This window comes from Melozone crissalis, unplaced genomic scaffold, assembly GCF_028551555.1.
Source record: "Melozone crissalis strain CALT ecotype California unplaced genomic scaffold, PUWL_Pcris_2 ptg000066l_1, whole genome shotgun sequence".
NCBI classification, from domain to species: Eukaryota; Metazoa; Chordata; class Aves; order Passeriformes; family Passerellidae; genus Melozone; species Melozone crissalis.
Window position 1 is genome coordinate 9044598 of NW_026535844.1, and position 16233 is coordinate 9060830.

At 48.9% G+C, this 16233-nt stretch overlaps 1 protein-coding gene across 1 annotated transcript in view; it reads right to left on the reverse strand.

Moving 5' to 3' along the window:
• Positions 1 to 16233, reverse strand: part of LOC128945582 (serine/threonine-protein kinase PAK 3-like) — a gene marked incomplete at its 3' end in the record, with an annotated part of 46502 nt that overhangs the window by 24214 nt on the left and 6055 nt on the right. Inside the window, exons 2-3 of the mRNA XM_054289317.1 lie at positions 11581 to 11603; positions 1316 to 1370 (exon numbers count right to left, since the gene is read on the reverse strand). Coding sequence (XP_054145292.1) covers positions 1316 to 1370; positions 11581 to 11603 — 78 coding nt within the window. The remainder of the gene's footprint in view (positions 1 to 1315; positions 1371 to 11580; positions 11604 to 16233) is intronic.

Below are 16233 nucleotides of genomic sequence, written 5' to 3' on the forward strand. Positions count from 1 at the left end.
AAAAATGAAGGATATTTTGGACAGACTCTCACAGGCACGGACATGGAAATCTTTTTCTTTTAAGCTTGATTTTCTTTTAATTTCTCTTCATCCCTTTAAAATATCCAACACAAGCGTAAAAATAAAGACATCGAACTAAGACATGGGTGTGGTCATGGTGGACACAGATATGGTGGGACACAGACATGGAGAGTGACAAGGGGACACATGGACATGGAGGAGTATGGGGACGTGGGGGCACAGGGGCACAGAGGCGGATGTTGGGGACAATGACAGGGATGGAAACATGGTGAGGAGACAGCCATGGGTGAGGACATAGTGGGACATGGCCGGTGACATGTGGAGACGTGGCCATGGCTGGTGCCATGGGGGAAACTTGCAGGGGATGTGGAGGATGCTGGGTTTGAGGGGTTTGAGGGTTCCTGGGAGGGACTTGGGGCTTGCTGAGGCCTTTGGGGAGCCCAGGCTGAGCAGCTCCAGCTGTGCTGGGAGACCCTGGGGGAGGTTCTGGGGCAGCTGCTCAAGGACCCCCTGACCTGGAGCCCCAGCCAGGCATTGGGCTCCTGGAAGGGGATGAACGTCCTTGTCCCCAGGAGGGAAATCCCAGCCCCCCCAGGGTGTTGGAGGCAGCTGAGGGGCCACAGCAGGAAGGGGAAAGCCAGAGAGAGCTGTCCCCCTCCAAAACTGCACCCCAAAAATCCCAAAACTCAGGGATTCCTCTCAGGAAAAAGCACCCAAGAGCTGCCAGATTTCAGGGAAAAGGGGAATGTGACCCCCCAGACGGAGCCAAGAGGGGACTGGATCCTCCAAAACCAAGCACGAGGGTGAGGGATGGGGCTGGATGGACAATGGCAAAGGGGCAGAAGAACAGGGGAAAAGCGGATTCAAAGAGAGTGGGAGAGGCATGGGACCCCAAAATTGAGTTTGGAGGGATCTTTAGTTTGGGGGAATGATTGGAGAGGGAGGAAAAGGTGGGGATGGAACAGAAAAAGGGCAGTTCCATGGGGATCCCTTTGTGTTCCCCACTTGATCCCTGGAACTCTGGGGCGGGATGGATCCCCACTGGGTGGGTCCCCAAACCCCCTGCCCATCCCTGGGGGGTTCATGGGGGTTCCCTCCACCCAAAAGCTGGTGGTGCTGTGGCTGTGGAAGAGATGTGATGGGGAAAGGGGTGTCTGGGGTGGGCAGGGAGGGGGAGCAAGAGGAAGAGGAGGGACAGAGGATGAGGGGGAGGAAAGGAGGAGGGAAAGGAAGAACAGGAACAGTACCAGGAAGAGGAAGAGCAGCAGGAGAACCACACAGTTCCCTCACTCACCGACTGAGTCCGCAGCTCCCCCTGGTCCCAGCAGCATCGATCCACCCTCCACATCCTGCAGGTGAGCAGGGAGGGGGATCTCATCCCACATCCCTCAGGGAGTGTCCAGGAGGGCTTTTTGCAAGGGAGGGGATGTGTGGATCTCACAGAACCCATCAGCTGAGCCGCAAATGCGCCTTGGAGGGGTCTTGGAGGACCCACATGGTGATTGCCTGGTACCAGAAGGGGCAGGGGGGTGACATCAGTTTTGGGGCTCATTGGGAGTGGGAGAGCAGGGAGGAGCAATCCCGGAGCTGGGGGATCCCAGCAGCCTGGAGGGGTGGGGGAGGCTGGAGATGAGCAGGGTCTGGGCCCACCAACAGTGAATGGGGCGGTGACTTCTGGAGCTGGACTTGATCAGAAGGACCAAGGTGCTCACCCGTTGTTTTTCCCCCAAGCCAGGATTTGTCAATCCCAAACTTTGTCCAGATGGAAAAGGAGGAGGAGGCTGCAAGGAAAAGAAAGATGGCATGGGGCACTGAGGCAGGTGAGGAGGAAGTCACTGCTCCTTTCCCCCTCTCCTCTGTTCCATCTCCCAGCCTAGCATCACCCCTGGCTGCAGGACAACCCTGCTGATGAAGCTGTCCTGCCGGGGATGCATTGGGTGGGTCTCCTTCCCCTTCCCTCTGGCATGGAGGCAAATCCCAGCCTCTCCTTGTCCACCCTCCTTCCTCTCCTCATTCTGTCCTTCCTTCTTCATTCCTTCCTCTCCTTTTCTTTCCTTATCCCAGGCACTGAGCTGCAGACAGAGACCAGGGAGGACAAATCCCCATGGCAGAACCTCATGGAAGAGGCCGTTTTGAGTGGCTCCAGGGCAGAGCATGGGAATCTAACGGGTGTGGGATATCTTCTCCCTGGGAGGGAGCTCCTGGGCAGGTGTGGTCAGAGCAGACTCCTCAAGGTTTGAGGGAGCAGCTCCCCAGCCCACCTTGCACTCAGGCCCTGATGGATAATCTTGTGCTCGACCAGTTGAAGAAGGAGGGCTCTAGACACTGCTGAGGGTCCAGCTGGTTTATTATAGGAGAATCGAAGGGTCCAGGCGAGGAGAGGAGCAGGGACACGACCACAGCCAAAGGGGAGCTAGTGGCAGAGCCCAGAACAAGGGTGGGGCCAGGATTTATAACAGGAAGAAGGTGGGTGGGGCCAGGATACAGACAACCAATAGGAAGAGGGATCAGAGGAGGAGTCGAGGTGGGGTGACAAGGGGTACATCAATGGGGTTGGGGGAAAGGATGGTCTTGCAACACAATCCAATGGGGAAATGAGGAACAGAGAACCTTCTAGAAATGGGGGAGTGGACCACAGCTGATTGACAATTAGACAGAACTGTCCTCCCAAGGCATCTCTGCCCCATTCTCCCTGTGGTCCCTTCCCACAAAGGGCGAGGAAAAGCCCTGGAGATCCCACACAAGGAGAGGCTGCAAACCAAACCCCAGGAGCTGTGAGGAGGAAAGACTCTCCATGTGCCGGGAAGGCGGCCAGAGGGAGATCCAGACAGAGCTCGCAGCTGGTGGAGAAGCCTCAGGATGGGGAGAACCTCCATCAGTGCTTGCAATGTGGGAAGGGCTTCAGAGGGAGCTTTGGAGCTGGGACCTGATCCACCACCAGGTGATCCACACAGAGGGAACGGCCCTAAGAGTGTGGGGAATGTGAGAAGGGCTTTGGGCAGAGCTTCAACCTCATCAATCATCAAAAGATCCACAGCAGGGAGAGGCCTTATGAGTGTCCTGAGTGTGGGAAGAGGTTTTGGACTAACTTGCATCTCCTTTACATGAGCAGATTCACACAGAGGAGAGGCCCTTCCACAGCCCCACTTGCAGGAATGGTGTAAACTGCAACTCCACCTGTGCATCCACACCTGGGAGAGGCCCTATGAGTGTCCTGAGTGTGGGAAGAGCTTCTCCAGGAGCTCTCACTTGACCCAACACCAACGGAGGCACTGGTAAGTGAAGCCGTGCGAGTGCCCCAAGTGCTGGAAGAGCTTTGTGCGCTGCTCCAGCTCCATCTTTAGTGCAATACAGCAATCCCCCATGGGAAGATCCACACTGGATGATCTCCAGTGACCCCCGTTAGGCAGAGCTCTGGTTATGCCCATTCTGGGTGACTCTTGTTGGGTGGGGGGGAGGTGTTTGAGAGATTTATTTCCTCTCTCCTTGTCCTGATTTGATTTGGTTGATAATAAATTCCCTCCCTGTGCCCAGGCTGTGTCTGTGATGCCCATTTTGGTGTTTAGTGAGGGATCTCTTCTCATCTTATCCTGACCCAGGAACTCTTGGTTAAATTTTCTCTCCCCTGTGCACCTGCCGGGGGGCAGGGACAGAGTGGCTTTGGTGAGTGCCTGACATCAGGCCAGCATCACCCAGGCCATGGGTGTCTTTCTGTCCCTGGCCCTCCAGGGAATGAACCCCTTTGCAAAACATACAGAAGACCTTTCCCTGTTCCTTGTCCCTGCCCTCAGTGCAGTCCTATCCCCAACGCAGTCCACCCGTGCCGTACAGCAGCTGTGCCCTATGGCTGCACCCTGGTTTAACTGCTACCAGGGGACAGCCCGCTCTCACCCACAGTGCTGGGAGCCAGTTGGGCCGAAGAAATCTGTCACCACAGCACCCGTCCTTCACCCGATGGGAGATGGAAGAGCATCCGAAGTGAGGATTTCAGTGACCTTTGAGGGGAATTTTTTACAGGTACCTTGCTTGCACTGTTTCTGTCTGTGTGCGTGCCCCTGCACATGTGTGACCGTGATTGAAAAGGGTCTTGTCCAATTAAATATCTCCCAAGTCTGCAGCCATCTCAGTGGCCAGAACCTGAAGGGGCATGGAGTTCAAACCACTGAGAGCATCCAGACCGGGTCTTTCAAATGCACTGTATAAGGGGGGCTTGGGAAATAAACTGCCTCTGTTGCCACATGAAACTGCCCCACCTGCGCACCACTCTCCCCACACGTGCCCTAACACATGGTGACCGCCAGTGATCAGGACTCTGCCATAACCTGGCACAGAGCAAAGGAGACAGATGGCGAAAAGCTGCTATGGTGTTTAGAACCGGGAATGTTACAGTGTAAAGCTGGGAATCGGTGTAGAACTGGGTTGCAAGCAGTGTAAGAGCTGGGAATCGGTGTGAGAACTGGGTTGCAAGCAGTGTAAGAGCTGGGAATCAGTGTGAGAACTGGGTTACAAGCAGTGTAAGAGCTGGGAATCAGTGTGGGAACCGGAATAAATACAGCGTAAAAGTGGGAATCGACGGGACAGCCAGCATGGTGATGTGACCGTGGTCACAATGGTTCTTGGATAAAGGAAGAGGTGAGAATGTTGACTCCATGTTCAGAAGGCTTGATTTATTATTTTATGATATATATATTACATTATAACTATACTAAAAAGAATAGAAGGAAAGGTTTCCTCAGAAGGCTAAGCTAAGAATAGAAAAGAAAGAATAACAAAGATCTGTGGCTCGGACAGAGAATCCAAGCTATCTGGTCTGTGGTTGGCCATTAATTGTAAACATTCAAGATGGCCCAATCAAAAATCTACCTGATGCATTCCACAGCAGCAGATAACTATTGTTTATATTTTTTCTCTGAGGCCTCAGCTTCTCAGAAGGGAAAATCCTAAAGAAAAGGATTTTCACAAAAAGATGTCTGCGACATGGTGAAGAAACAGAACTTTGCTAAATAGACATTGGAAAGTGCTGTGAGGTTTCTAGCCCTGTTTTTGTGGAGTGGAATCACCTAGGAGACCATGGGAGCTTGGATGTCAGCAACAGAAAACTCCATAAAGAAGGTAGTTATTTTCTTCTTTAAAAGGAGAGGGATTGATTACGATAAATGAGCCCTACAAGTTTTGTTCACATGGTGTGAAAGCCATCAGCTGGATCAGAAGCAGCTCTTTTAGATTTGCCCTTTTGGGAGGGAGCTGAACAATATATATTTGCAGCAGCCTCTAATGCTGAGGACAAAGCCATGGGTGTTATAAAGCCTTCGTCAGATTTATAACATGGGTATATAAAGTCTTGGTCAGCTTTATAACTTTTAGCAAGTCCATATAATTATGGACTTGCTAAAACAGTTGGAATATGAGAGGCAAAGGGGGAAGAGCAGCAGCGCAGCTGCTCCTTTGTGTAATGCCGTGCGGGAGCCGGCAGGCCCCGGCTGCTGTAAAAATGTGTCCTGCTACGTTGGGACTGCGGCTGAGAACTGCTGTGAAAAGCGCCAATCACATGGGTTTTAAAAAAAAATTTAAAAGTTTAATAGTAATAAAATGGTTATAAAAATAGTAACACAATTAGAGTAATAATAATTTGGACAACTTGAATTAGGACAATATGAGACAATAGAACCAAAGAGTTACAGATGTCTGTGTGCCTTTTTCTGGGCAGTGTGTTTCCGGTATCCTTTTTCTGTCTGAAAAAGGACACCCGTTAACAAAGGATTAACCTTTAAAAACAATAGCCTGTTGCATATTCATACACTTCATAGATGATACGTAAATTCCATTCAAAACCAGGATTCTGTCTGGTCATTGTTAGCTTCGTCCTCTGAATCTTAACAGCGCCTTCGAGGTGGGAAGATGTTTGTTTCTTCTGATAAGAGGGCAATAAATTCTTTTTCTCTGAAAGATTTAGGTGTCCTGTGGCTGCTATCTCGCTGCAAGTCCTTTCTTTAAAAAAAGTATCCTACATAGCATCGTTTATATTTTAACATTTTTTGTAACCTAAAGCTATATTTAACGCACTACTTACGAGAATTAAAACAGCATTACTTTCTAACACAACACATATAATATTCATTTTAATATTTGTGAAAAGCCAATAATAAAATACATATTTTTCACAATCCCCACTCTTATTCTTTGTACATCATTTGGTTTGATCAATATTTCTTGTCTACTTGCATCTTCTGGACTATGCTGGCAAAATAAAACAGGGGATTACGCAAGGAAGAAATATCAAAACACTTGTAACACATAAAATGAAAAATCCTAATTCCTTCTAATACATTACCTCACCAGCTAGGTTTTAACATTGTTTTCTACTTTTTGGACTGGTACCTGGGTTATTATATGGATAAATTTTTTCTTCTTCGATTTCTTTTGCTTTTTCTAGAATGACTTTTCTGTGGTCATCAATTTTCAATAATCTGATATATTAAACTTGGCACAAACACCCCCTTCTTTGGCCAATAAATAGTCTAAAGCCAACCTATTCTGATACACTACAGTTTTTGTTTGGCTTAGCTGACTTGATATTAACTCTAATGCCTGGGTGGCTTTATTTGCTATCATTTCTATAACTGCTTGGAGTCTTGTAATACGACTCAACAGATAATTTGGGGTCAATACAGAGTTAGATTGCTGAGCTGGTTTTACCTTTTTGTTTACTAGTTGTTTTTTTACCAAATCCTGAACTGTAAGATTAAATGTAAAACAAATCCATCTCTCTCCTTTTGGACATTCAATTCCAAATCTATTACCATTTTTCCTAAGTTTCTTGCAATCCAATAATTTTCCCCATTTTGCCTACAGGTACCTAATTTGTATGGGTTATATAATAGTGGCTGTTGACATGGGTGTGTGTAATGGAAGAGGAACTTTGGTTTCTTTCCGTGTAATACTTTCTGTGGCATTTGTGACATGATCTTGCTGGTATTCCAAAAGGGAAAAGACAACTGTCTTGGTTTGGAAAGGCAGGTGCCTGCTAAGGGAGGCAGGATCCTCCCCTGAAATGGAGAATGTAAACCCTCCCCACCCCTCCAAATTGCTATAAATTTTAAATTAAGGGGCTCTCAGGCAAAAAATATGGGAGCAAGAAATAAAAGATCTTTATTAGGGAAGAAAAATAAAAGGATAAAATAAACAATGCAGTAACCACAGCAACACTGACAGAGTCAGAACTCAACCTGACACCCTGTTGGTCAGGGTGTTGTTAGCAGTCCAATTGGAAATGTGGCTGCAGCCCTCCTGGAGTGTCAGGGGTGGTTCTGTTGAAGCAGGGGGTCCTACAGAAAAGGGTTTAATCTTCCTCTGAAGATCCAATGGAAGAAGAGGCAGCTGGGGAATCCAGTGGAGAAGCTGTGTTGGTGTTTCAGAACCTCTGGATTATATCTGGGTAGCAATGCTTGGCTCCTCCCTCTGGGCAGAGCATCTCACAATGGGATTTTATAGTTCTTATCAGTCATGCAGTGACATTCAATAGTCTGTTATCAGCAGATGTCCCCTCCCAAGGGAGGAGTGATTGTGGTCACTCAAAGAGAGAGATAAGGCAAACTGCCCACTTGACAAAAGACAACTGCCATCCAGATGATAATAGAAAACATCTTTCCTTGCAATCTGGAACAGATGGGCTCAGCCTCATCTTCCTCCTGTTCATCTAATTCAGTTTCTTGCTCTAATTCCTGTTCCTCCAATTCCTCCCCTCTATCTTGTTCTGCTTTTCATTCCTTCAGTGCCTGATACAACAGTCTCCAGGTAGTAGCCAAATTGACATCCGTCTTATCTCCCTTAGATATCACTTCCCATAGTCTCTTCCCAAACTTTTTCCATGCCCTGACACTGAAGGCAGTGTCAGCATCAGCTTTAAAGTCGTGTGATTTGCACCATATCAGTAAGCTATGAAGAGCATAATCAGAAGCTTGAACATTTTTTCTTTTCAGTAAAGTTTTCCATGTAGACAAAACAGTCTTTTCCTCATTTGATAAATTATTTCCCATTATTTTCCAAATCACTCACCTTGAATCAGACATCTGAATTAGGTCCAGACCTCCATAGCGTCCGTGCTGCCTTCCCTGATTTTTAGGGTACTCTTCAACTTTTTTCTCTCTTTTTTCGCTTTCCTTTTTTACAGTCCAGTTGCAATCATGGTGGGCAGCACCAGATGTTGCTATAGAACGAGATACAGCGCCAAGTACTGACTCCATCAGAAGGGTGTATAAGATTGATGTATTATAACAACATGTTGGCTTCATAGTTTTTCAAGATATTTTAATTTACTTAGCAGACACATCCACTGCCCATTTGTCATAAGAAAGAAACAATGTTCTCAGTAGGTGAACAAGGTGCCAGCTAAAGTCCGTATCTTTTTACTTTCTCATTTCCATCCCATTGCCATAGGGATAGCCTTGGTGTCTTGCTTGAGAGAGATACGAGGAGGAAGGCTGTCCTTATTTTCAGGAAGTCTTTGCTGGGCCTCAAGAACAGCACAAAATGCCTTTCCTACACTGCCATGCCTATTGTCTGGCACTGGTCAAGCATAAGGGGATTGAAGCCAACTTGCCCATTAGGACCAGCATAATTGCCTGTGCCCAACAACACATCAGTGCCAATCACACACCTGGGATCCTGCAGACCCAGCATCGCATTCTGCTCCACTACCCTGGCTGCCAACTGAGTCCATTTAGACTCAAAAATGTCGAATTCTACCAGCAGAAAAAGAATAGAATCCAAACTGTGGATGTCATAAAGTGTCAGCAAATCAGCAGCAAGCATAGCAAGCATTCGAAGCAGCTGCATGACTTCAACAGACCCCAGCCCATATTGTCCAGCCTTATCATGGAGTTCCATCATAGCTTTCCACGATAAAGGCTGATAGGTGTTATGAGTAATACCCCTAAGCACAGGGAAAGCCTGGCCACCCCCTGGTAAGGTGGCAGCACCTGCCAAGTCCCATCCCGTGGGCCCCACAGGGACAGAGGCAGACGCCTGACTGGGAGGCAGCTCAACATCACGCAAAACCGCATCCCCTGCAGCATCAGCAGGGCCAGAGGAGCCATCTCGGCAATCCAGTAGACGCTGCGCGAAGGCACAATCAACCATTTCCTTGACCTTAGCTTTGACTTCTCACCAGAACCGCCTGTGTTCCCTTGGACGTACAGTCACCTGACACGGGGGGAGTGTCCACAAGACCATCAAGGAGCGTCCACGCCGACTGTCACCATTTGCACTAAAAGTGAACACCAGAGCGTCTTCCTGCACCACAGCCCCAGTGTCTGTGGGAGGCTGGGGTGGCGGGGCCGAATCAGCCACTGCAGGGCCCACTCCAGCCCCAGCAGAGCCCGTGCCCGTTGGCAACCCAGCAGTGCTGACTGCTGCACTTTGGGCAGAGGACATGGTGGTGGACGCAGGTCCTGGCAGTACTCGTAGATCCGGTGCGGGTCAGAGCGGGACCTGCTTGGGGCCCCCCTTCCGCGGCACGAGGGAGGGATGGGGTGCAGAGACGCGACTCATGGAACTGCAGGGCAGCACAGGGGTGTCCGGGACCACCCCTATGAGAGTTCTGCCCATGACATGAAACCCCACAGCAGACACCGCCCCCCCAAGTGAAGTGGGGCGGGCTGCCCACCCACCATGGTGGGGCCCAAGAAAGCACCGATCACACATCGCCTCCAGCAGCTTCCACCGCCTGCGCATGCCCAGCAGGCTGCGCAGACTCAGAAGCTGTTGATACCGCCCCCCTGAGGACGAGACCAGTGCTGAAGTGGATGAACCTGCTCCTGCCGTGCCCAGGGGGTATTTTGTGGAAATGCCACAATTTCGATGAAGTATTGTCACCAAATCAGACTCAAGCAGAGGTGGAGGCTGAGCCGGGGCTCCCTGCAGCCCCCGAGTGCCAGGAAGGCAAAAAGAGAGGGGGATGCCCCCCCTGACCCACCATCTCCACGGTGTGAGGCAGGGTGGGCTTGGCTTAGCTGACTCCACAGGGCCCCCAGAAGTCTGCAGGGCTCTGCCCACTTGCTGGCTGCTCAGAACCAGCTGGCTGAGAGCCCAATCCACCTTTGGGGATCAAACGTCGCCCTCTGAGCCAGAACCGTCTCCCAGCTCACCATCTCGAGGGAGAGGGGAAGCTTCTGCTTTGTGCAGAAATTCAAATTCCCCCTCCTCCGTGTCCAAGATGGAAGAGTCCCCCTGGGAACTCTGAGAGCTACAAAATCCAAACCCTTGCCAAACCATGTCAAACTTTTTCCATTGCACCAGCAACAGTCCCACGTCTATACTACAATCAGCAAAGAGAGCTTCCATGAGGCATTCTCCCACGAGAGACCACGCCTCCCTGGAGAACACCCATGCGGGGTCTGAAAAAAACCCCTTGCTCTCTGGCCCACAGAGATAATCTTTCAAAATTGTTCCAGGAAATGAAAGCCCGTTTCCACTCCATGAGACCATTCCTGAGATCCAAAACCAAGGAGTCCTCCATAGAAACCACAGGTATTGCCACTATCACAAGAGCTGCAGGCAAAGTGCCAAACGGCTCACAGTCACCACGCCAAAGCAGGGAGTGGGGGGTAAAACTATACGACCTCACCCATGGCTGTCCCACACATGGTGGCCACCAGATAATGCAATAGGACACGAAATAAAAAAACGCGGACACTGGAATTCCATGGTAAGAAGAAAGGAAGTTTATTTTCTGATTCCACTATTTATAGACTTTCAAAAGTGACAGAGGATTGGAGGATGGAATTGCCACCTCCCCACTGACACTGGACAAGCCAACAATCCATCAGATTTCTCCTCCTCCAGAAAGGAATGTAAAAACAACAATTATTTACATAAAAATGCGTGAGAAACTCCATTACAAGAATGTAAACATCAGAAGGCTTAGAAGAACTTAGAAGACCAGGGCAACAAGGAGCCAAGCATTCCTAACTGGGTATAATCTGAGATTTGGAACAACGAAGACAGCCTTTTCCCATTGGATTCCTAGAGAAGCAGCTTTTTTCTCCACTAGATTCCCAGAGGAAGTCCACGCCCATCTACGCCACCACTGGGTCTTCAGAGGACAACTCCACCCTTCTACAGGATCACTGCTTCAACAGAACCACACCTGTCACTCCAGGAGCACTGCAGCCACCATTTAATAGGACTGCTACCACCACCCTGACCCATTGGGTGTCAGGTCGTATTCTGACTGTCAGTTTCCTTTGTTTCGTACTATTGCATTTGCATTTTTATTTTTCCCCTGTAAAGAACTGTTATTCCTATTCCCATATCTCTGCCTGAGAGCCTTTGAATTTCAAAATTATAATAATTCAGAGGGAGGGGGTTTACATTTTCCATTTCACAGGAAGCTCCTGCCTTCCTTAGCAGACACCTGTCTTTTAAAACCAAGAGAGAATGTCATCCATATAATGTAGGATGATGGCATCTGGGAAGGTCCTTTGGATGGGAGATAGGCCATGGGCCATGTACCACTGGCGTATAGAGGGTGAGTTTTTCTCACTTTGTGGGAGGACTCACCAGTGGTAGCGCTTCAGATGTGCCTGTTCAGGGAGGGAATGGAAAAAGCGAATCTGGGAGCATCTTGGGGATAGAGAGGGATGTTAAAAAAGTGGCCTTTGATATCTATGACCACCAGTCTCTAGTCATGGGGAAGCATGAAGGGAGAGAGAAGGCCAGACTGCAAGGGACCCATGTCCTCCATTATTTTAGTGCATTTTCTTTGTTTGGCAGGTTCACTGCTGAATTTGTGGTTTTGTTTTCTGCTTAATCTGTGGTCTTGTCGTCCCCCTGTATTGTCCTCCCCCTGTCTTCACAGTGGCATAGGCTCCTCATTTTGTATTTTGTGTTTCTAAAATTAGACATACTCCCTCATTGTTATTCAGTTCAGTTAGATGTCAATCATTTTCTTTGTCACCTATCCACTCCCTACCAAGGTTTAATCCCCAACCTTCCCAGTTGTCAATCCTTCCTATCCTTGCCCCTTTTCCCCAGAATCCTCCTTGCTCTCCCCTCCCATTGAATGTCAATCCTCCCCCAAACCTGCCCTTTCTTCTGGAGAATTCCCTGTCTATTCTGTATCTTTTAGAACCCTAATTGGTTTACCCAAGTTATGTCCCTCCCTATGGCTCCCTTATTGGTTCAAGTGTAAAATGTTCTGCTTGGACCCCTCCCCAACCATACTCCTATTGGTTTGCTACCCTAAACCCCTCCTCCTGAGTGATGTAATAAAAGCTCTTGTTCACCCCAGGTCTTTATCTTGGGTGCTGGTCATGAAATAAAGCCACCCTGGTTTCACCCCCAAGACCCGTGCTGCTGCCTTTTTGTTCCTGCGCTGGACTGGGACTGGTAGCTAGGATTTGCGGAGCTTGTGAGGGGGATCTGTCACGCCCCTGTTGTCGTTGTCACCTGGCCAGGGCACAGTCCACGCCGCGACACTCCATGACCTCATTAATTTTATGAAGGTCATGGAGGAGCCTCCAGCTGTCCTTGCCAGGTTTTTTAAGAATAAAGACAGGGGAGTTCCAAGGGCTGTTGGTAGGTACAATGTGCCCCTTGGAAATCTGCTGCTTCTCCACAAGGAGCTCAAGGGTACATAATTTCTCTGTTGAGAGGGGCCACTGATTCACCCATGGTGGGGTGTCAGTCTTCCAGGTGAGTTGTGGGGTGTTGCACTCTGCAGTGGCCCCAACTAGAAATCCCAGGATGGAGGTGGAATATCAAGTCAAGCTCCCCATTGGGACAATAGGTCCCTGGCCCACAGGGTGATGGGTGTCCTGAATATAAATGGCCTGATGGTGGCAGTTTGGCCCTCTGGTCCCTCTATTGTGATAGTATGCTTGCTCCTCATGGAGACGATAGCTCCTCCAATCACTGAGATGACTCCAGTGACAGGAGTCAGCTCCCAGTTTGGGGGCCATTTAGGTTGTGAATTCATAATAATGTCAGCCCCTGTGTCCACCATCCCTTGTAGGTAGATGTTATTACCTTTATTCAACTGACTGCACTCTATAAGATATTTGTCTTGGCCCATGATTTCAACTCAGAATGCCACTGGGTGCTCTGGGATATTGTCTATGCTTAATGACAATAAAAAGTCTTGGGCGATCACAGTCTCTCTGTGCAGGAAGTGTGGTGGTTTTGTGCAGCAGACAGTGACTGTGATTTCATCAGTTGGCCCAACAGTTTGTACTGCTGCTATAACATGTATTTCATTTGGTCCATGAATACAATTACCTATTACCAGCACATCCCTCAGGTCCTCCAGGGGTCCATATTTTCTGGTGGGAATAAGATGGAAAGCAGATGTATCAAATTGTATGGACACAGCACTCACCAGCTGGTGTCAGGTCCTTACCTGAACTTGCTGGAAAGCCTTGGTGACTCTGGTCTGCTGTTATTCGGAGTATGAAGAGCTCCACGGGAATTTCCCACATCTTGGACCTCTGGAATAGTGGGGAGGGTACAGTGAAACAGCTTTCCATTTGCTGTCTTCACGCAGGGCCACCCCCCGCTCTGTTGGAAGTTTTTTGGCTGATAATGGTGCTGGTGGTGGTGAGGCTGCTGGTGATAACGAAACTGAGAACAGCTGTTAGAATGTCTGTTGCAATCCATACAATGTGGTGAATGGCACCTCTTTGGTGGCTGCTGGTCTTCAGGCATTTTGTATTCTGGACAGTCCTTCATAAAATGGCCCAGTTCCCCACAATTAAAATATTTTGCAATGTCTTTGGATGTTAAAAAGGCCTCTGCTACTCTCTTAGAGATTGCCTTTGCCACGGTGTGTTCAGTGGAAGTCAATCTGGCACAGGCCTCAATTATCTGGTCGATTGTAGGTTCTAGGTCGAAGGGGAGAGCTCTTAATATTGTTTTGCAGTCAGCGTTCACCTTTGCCAAGGCCATTTTATTTAGCACTTCCTTCTTGGCCTCTGGGCTTTCTATTTGTCTCTCAAGTGCAACTTTAGGTCCGTCTACAAATTTTATGAAAATTTCACTTGCCCTCGTTTAGTGTTAGTGAAACTCTGTGTATGTAGGGTGTCGTTGGGAGTGAGGAGCTGGGATGTCTTTGCAGCAGTGGCGATGTCATTGAGTGCAGCTTTTTGTAAATCCTTTGCTTGGTCTTGTGGCATCTGGAAGTCACCTTCTCCTGCCATTTGTTCAAGGGTTATTGCAATATCCCTGGTCTCTGGGCTTATATGAGTCCAAACCTGGCTCACTCAGGACCCAAGCCCACACAGAACCGCATGAACGAGATAAAAGATGGGAAGTGCTCCCTGCCATGTGGGTCAAAGTGTCCAGTTTATTCATGGGGGACAGATCACCTTTGGCACAGGCGACCACCCAGGCAGCAAAGAGGGCGTGCCTCACCTGCACTGGGGTTTTATGCCCCAGGTGCTGGGGGCGGGGAAAGAGGACTACAGTCAATGGGATAACACTGGGGAGGGGCGAAGGGAGGGACCACCCGTGGGACAGACCACCAGGGATACAGAGACCAGGGATGTGAGGGAGGAACCATGTGAGGGGGAATATACCATCCACGTGACCCAATAACATTTTTTACCCAACACCCAGTGCAACCAACTAAATATCTAGTGCAATACAACAGGTTATATTTGGTTTGTTGGTATCTTTTGAATATATGTCCACCAGTGATTTGATATGCCTTTTTCATTGCCTCTCCTGCAGCATGCACTCAGCCAGGGAGAGGAGGCAGTTCATGATATTTTTAATATCATGGGGGATCTAGATATGGGCAGAGAAAGTAGCTTTCAGCAAGTTTTTTAAGAAATGCATCCCTTGACCATATTCCTTAACCACTTGCAGAGCTCCTTCAATTCCCCATACGGGATTGGCTCCCCGGAATTGATTACAGTTGCCCTTCTGCTGTGTTTACATACAATTGAAAGCCCAAGATTTTTTGGCAAGCTCTGGACCCTCCCAGGTAGGTTCCCTCTGCAGTTTGGTCCAGCGATCCTCAGACTCAGGACCAGAATCCAGGTCTGCGGAATCCCTACTTTCATCCCCCGAGGAGGATGAAGGGTGCTTGATGACTGCACGGGGCCTCTTGGGGCAGCTGGAATCTGCCTGTTTGTGGGCAGCTGTGGAAGCCAATATGGCCTCCTTCAGGTCACTGTCATCACCACTTCTGGCTCCAGTGTTGTGGGAATGGGTAGGGGAGGACAATCAGAGGAGGAGTCAAGAGAGGAGGGGATTCCCAATAGAGAAGGGAAGTCCCAACGGGGACACACTTCCTGAGAGAGAAGGAAGGGGCAGGGCGCGATTACAGGAATAGAGAAAGTGGGGGGAGGGTAAGAGAGGCCATCTTTGGCAGGACAGGGAGGTGACAAAATGGCCGTCACCTTCATGGGGTCAGCATCATTTTGTGAAAAAAGGGCAGGAAAACTTGGAGAGGGAGAAGACAAGATGGCAGGGCGGGCAACATTGCCGGCACCATCTGGGAGAACAACAGGAAGTGGTAGAACTGGGTATGTGGACATTGGTAAGAGGGTTAGGAGACAGCCCAAGGCAGCATGGCCAGTGCTGCCCTTGAGAGGGAACAGAGAACACTGGAAGATGTCAGGGAGATGGTAGCAACCCTGTGCCTGCTGGCAGGATCCATCTCCCGATCCTCCCTGAGGAAGGGAAGAGGGTTTAGGGATGTGAGGGGAGGAATGCGGAGTAGGGGTGTTAAACTGGGGTCCTGAATGTTTCCCAACATTTTCTACTGATGTAACAATAAGGCCAAAGGATAAAATTTCCCCACTGAAAGATCCCCTTTAACTTGAAGAACATAGAATCTTTTCTCTATATGGTCCCAAAACTCATTGGAATGGATTCCTTCATAACATCAGGAAAATACTTGAACAACCAATGAAGAAAATATTTTAAATCTCCCTTTGAAAAATGAAAATTTTCCCCAACAAGGATTCCTTTAACTTGGGTATAAACTTCCCTTTGTGGGTGGGTCAGTTTGGCTCCCATCTCCACACTTCCTCCCAACATCCAAGAGGAAAAGAAGGCAAAGGAAAGACAAAAAAGGGTGACTCCCAAATATATTACTCACCAGGAAGGAATCAGCAAAAGCTCTCCAGGTGCTCCGTCAGCTCCAACCAATCTTATTGCCTCAAGAGGGTTGCGGGTCACCTGTGGGATTGCCTCAATAAAACTTAGGAG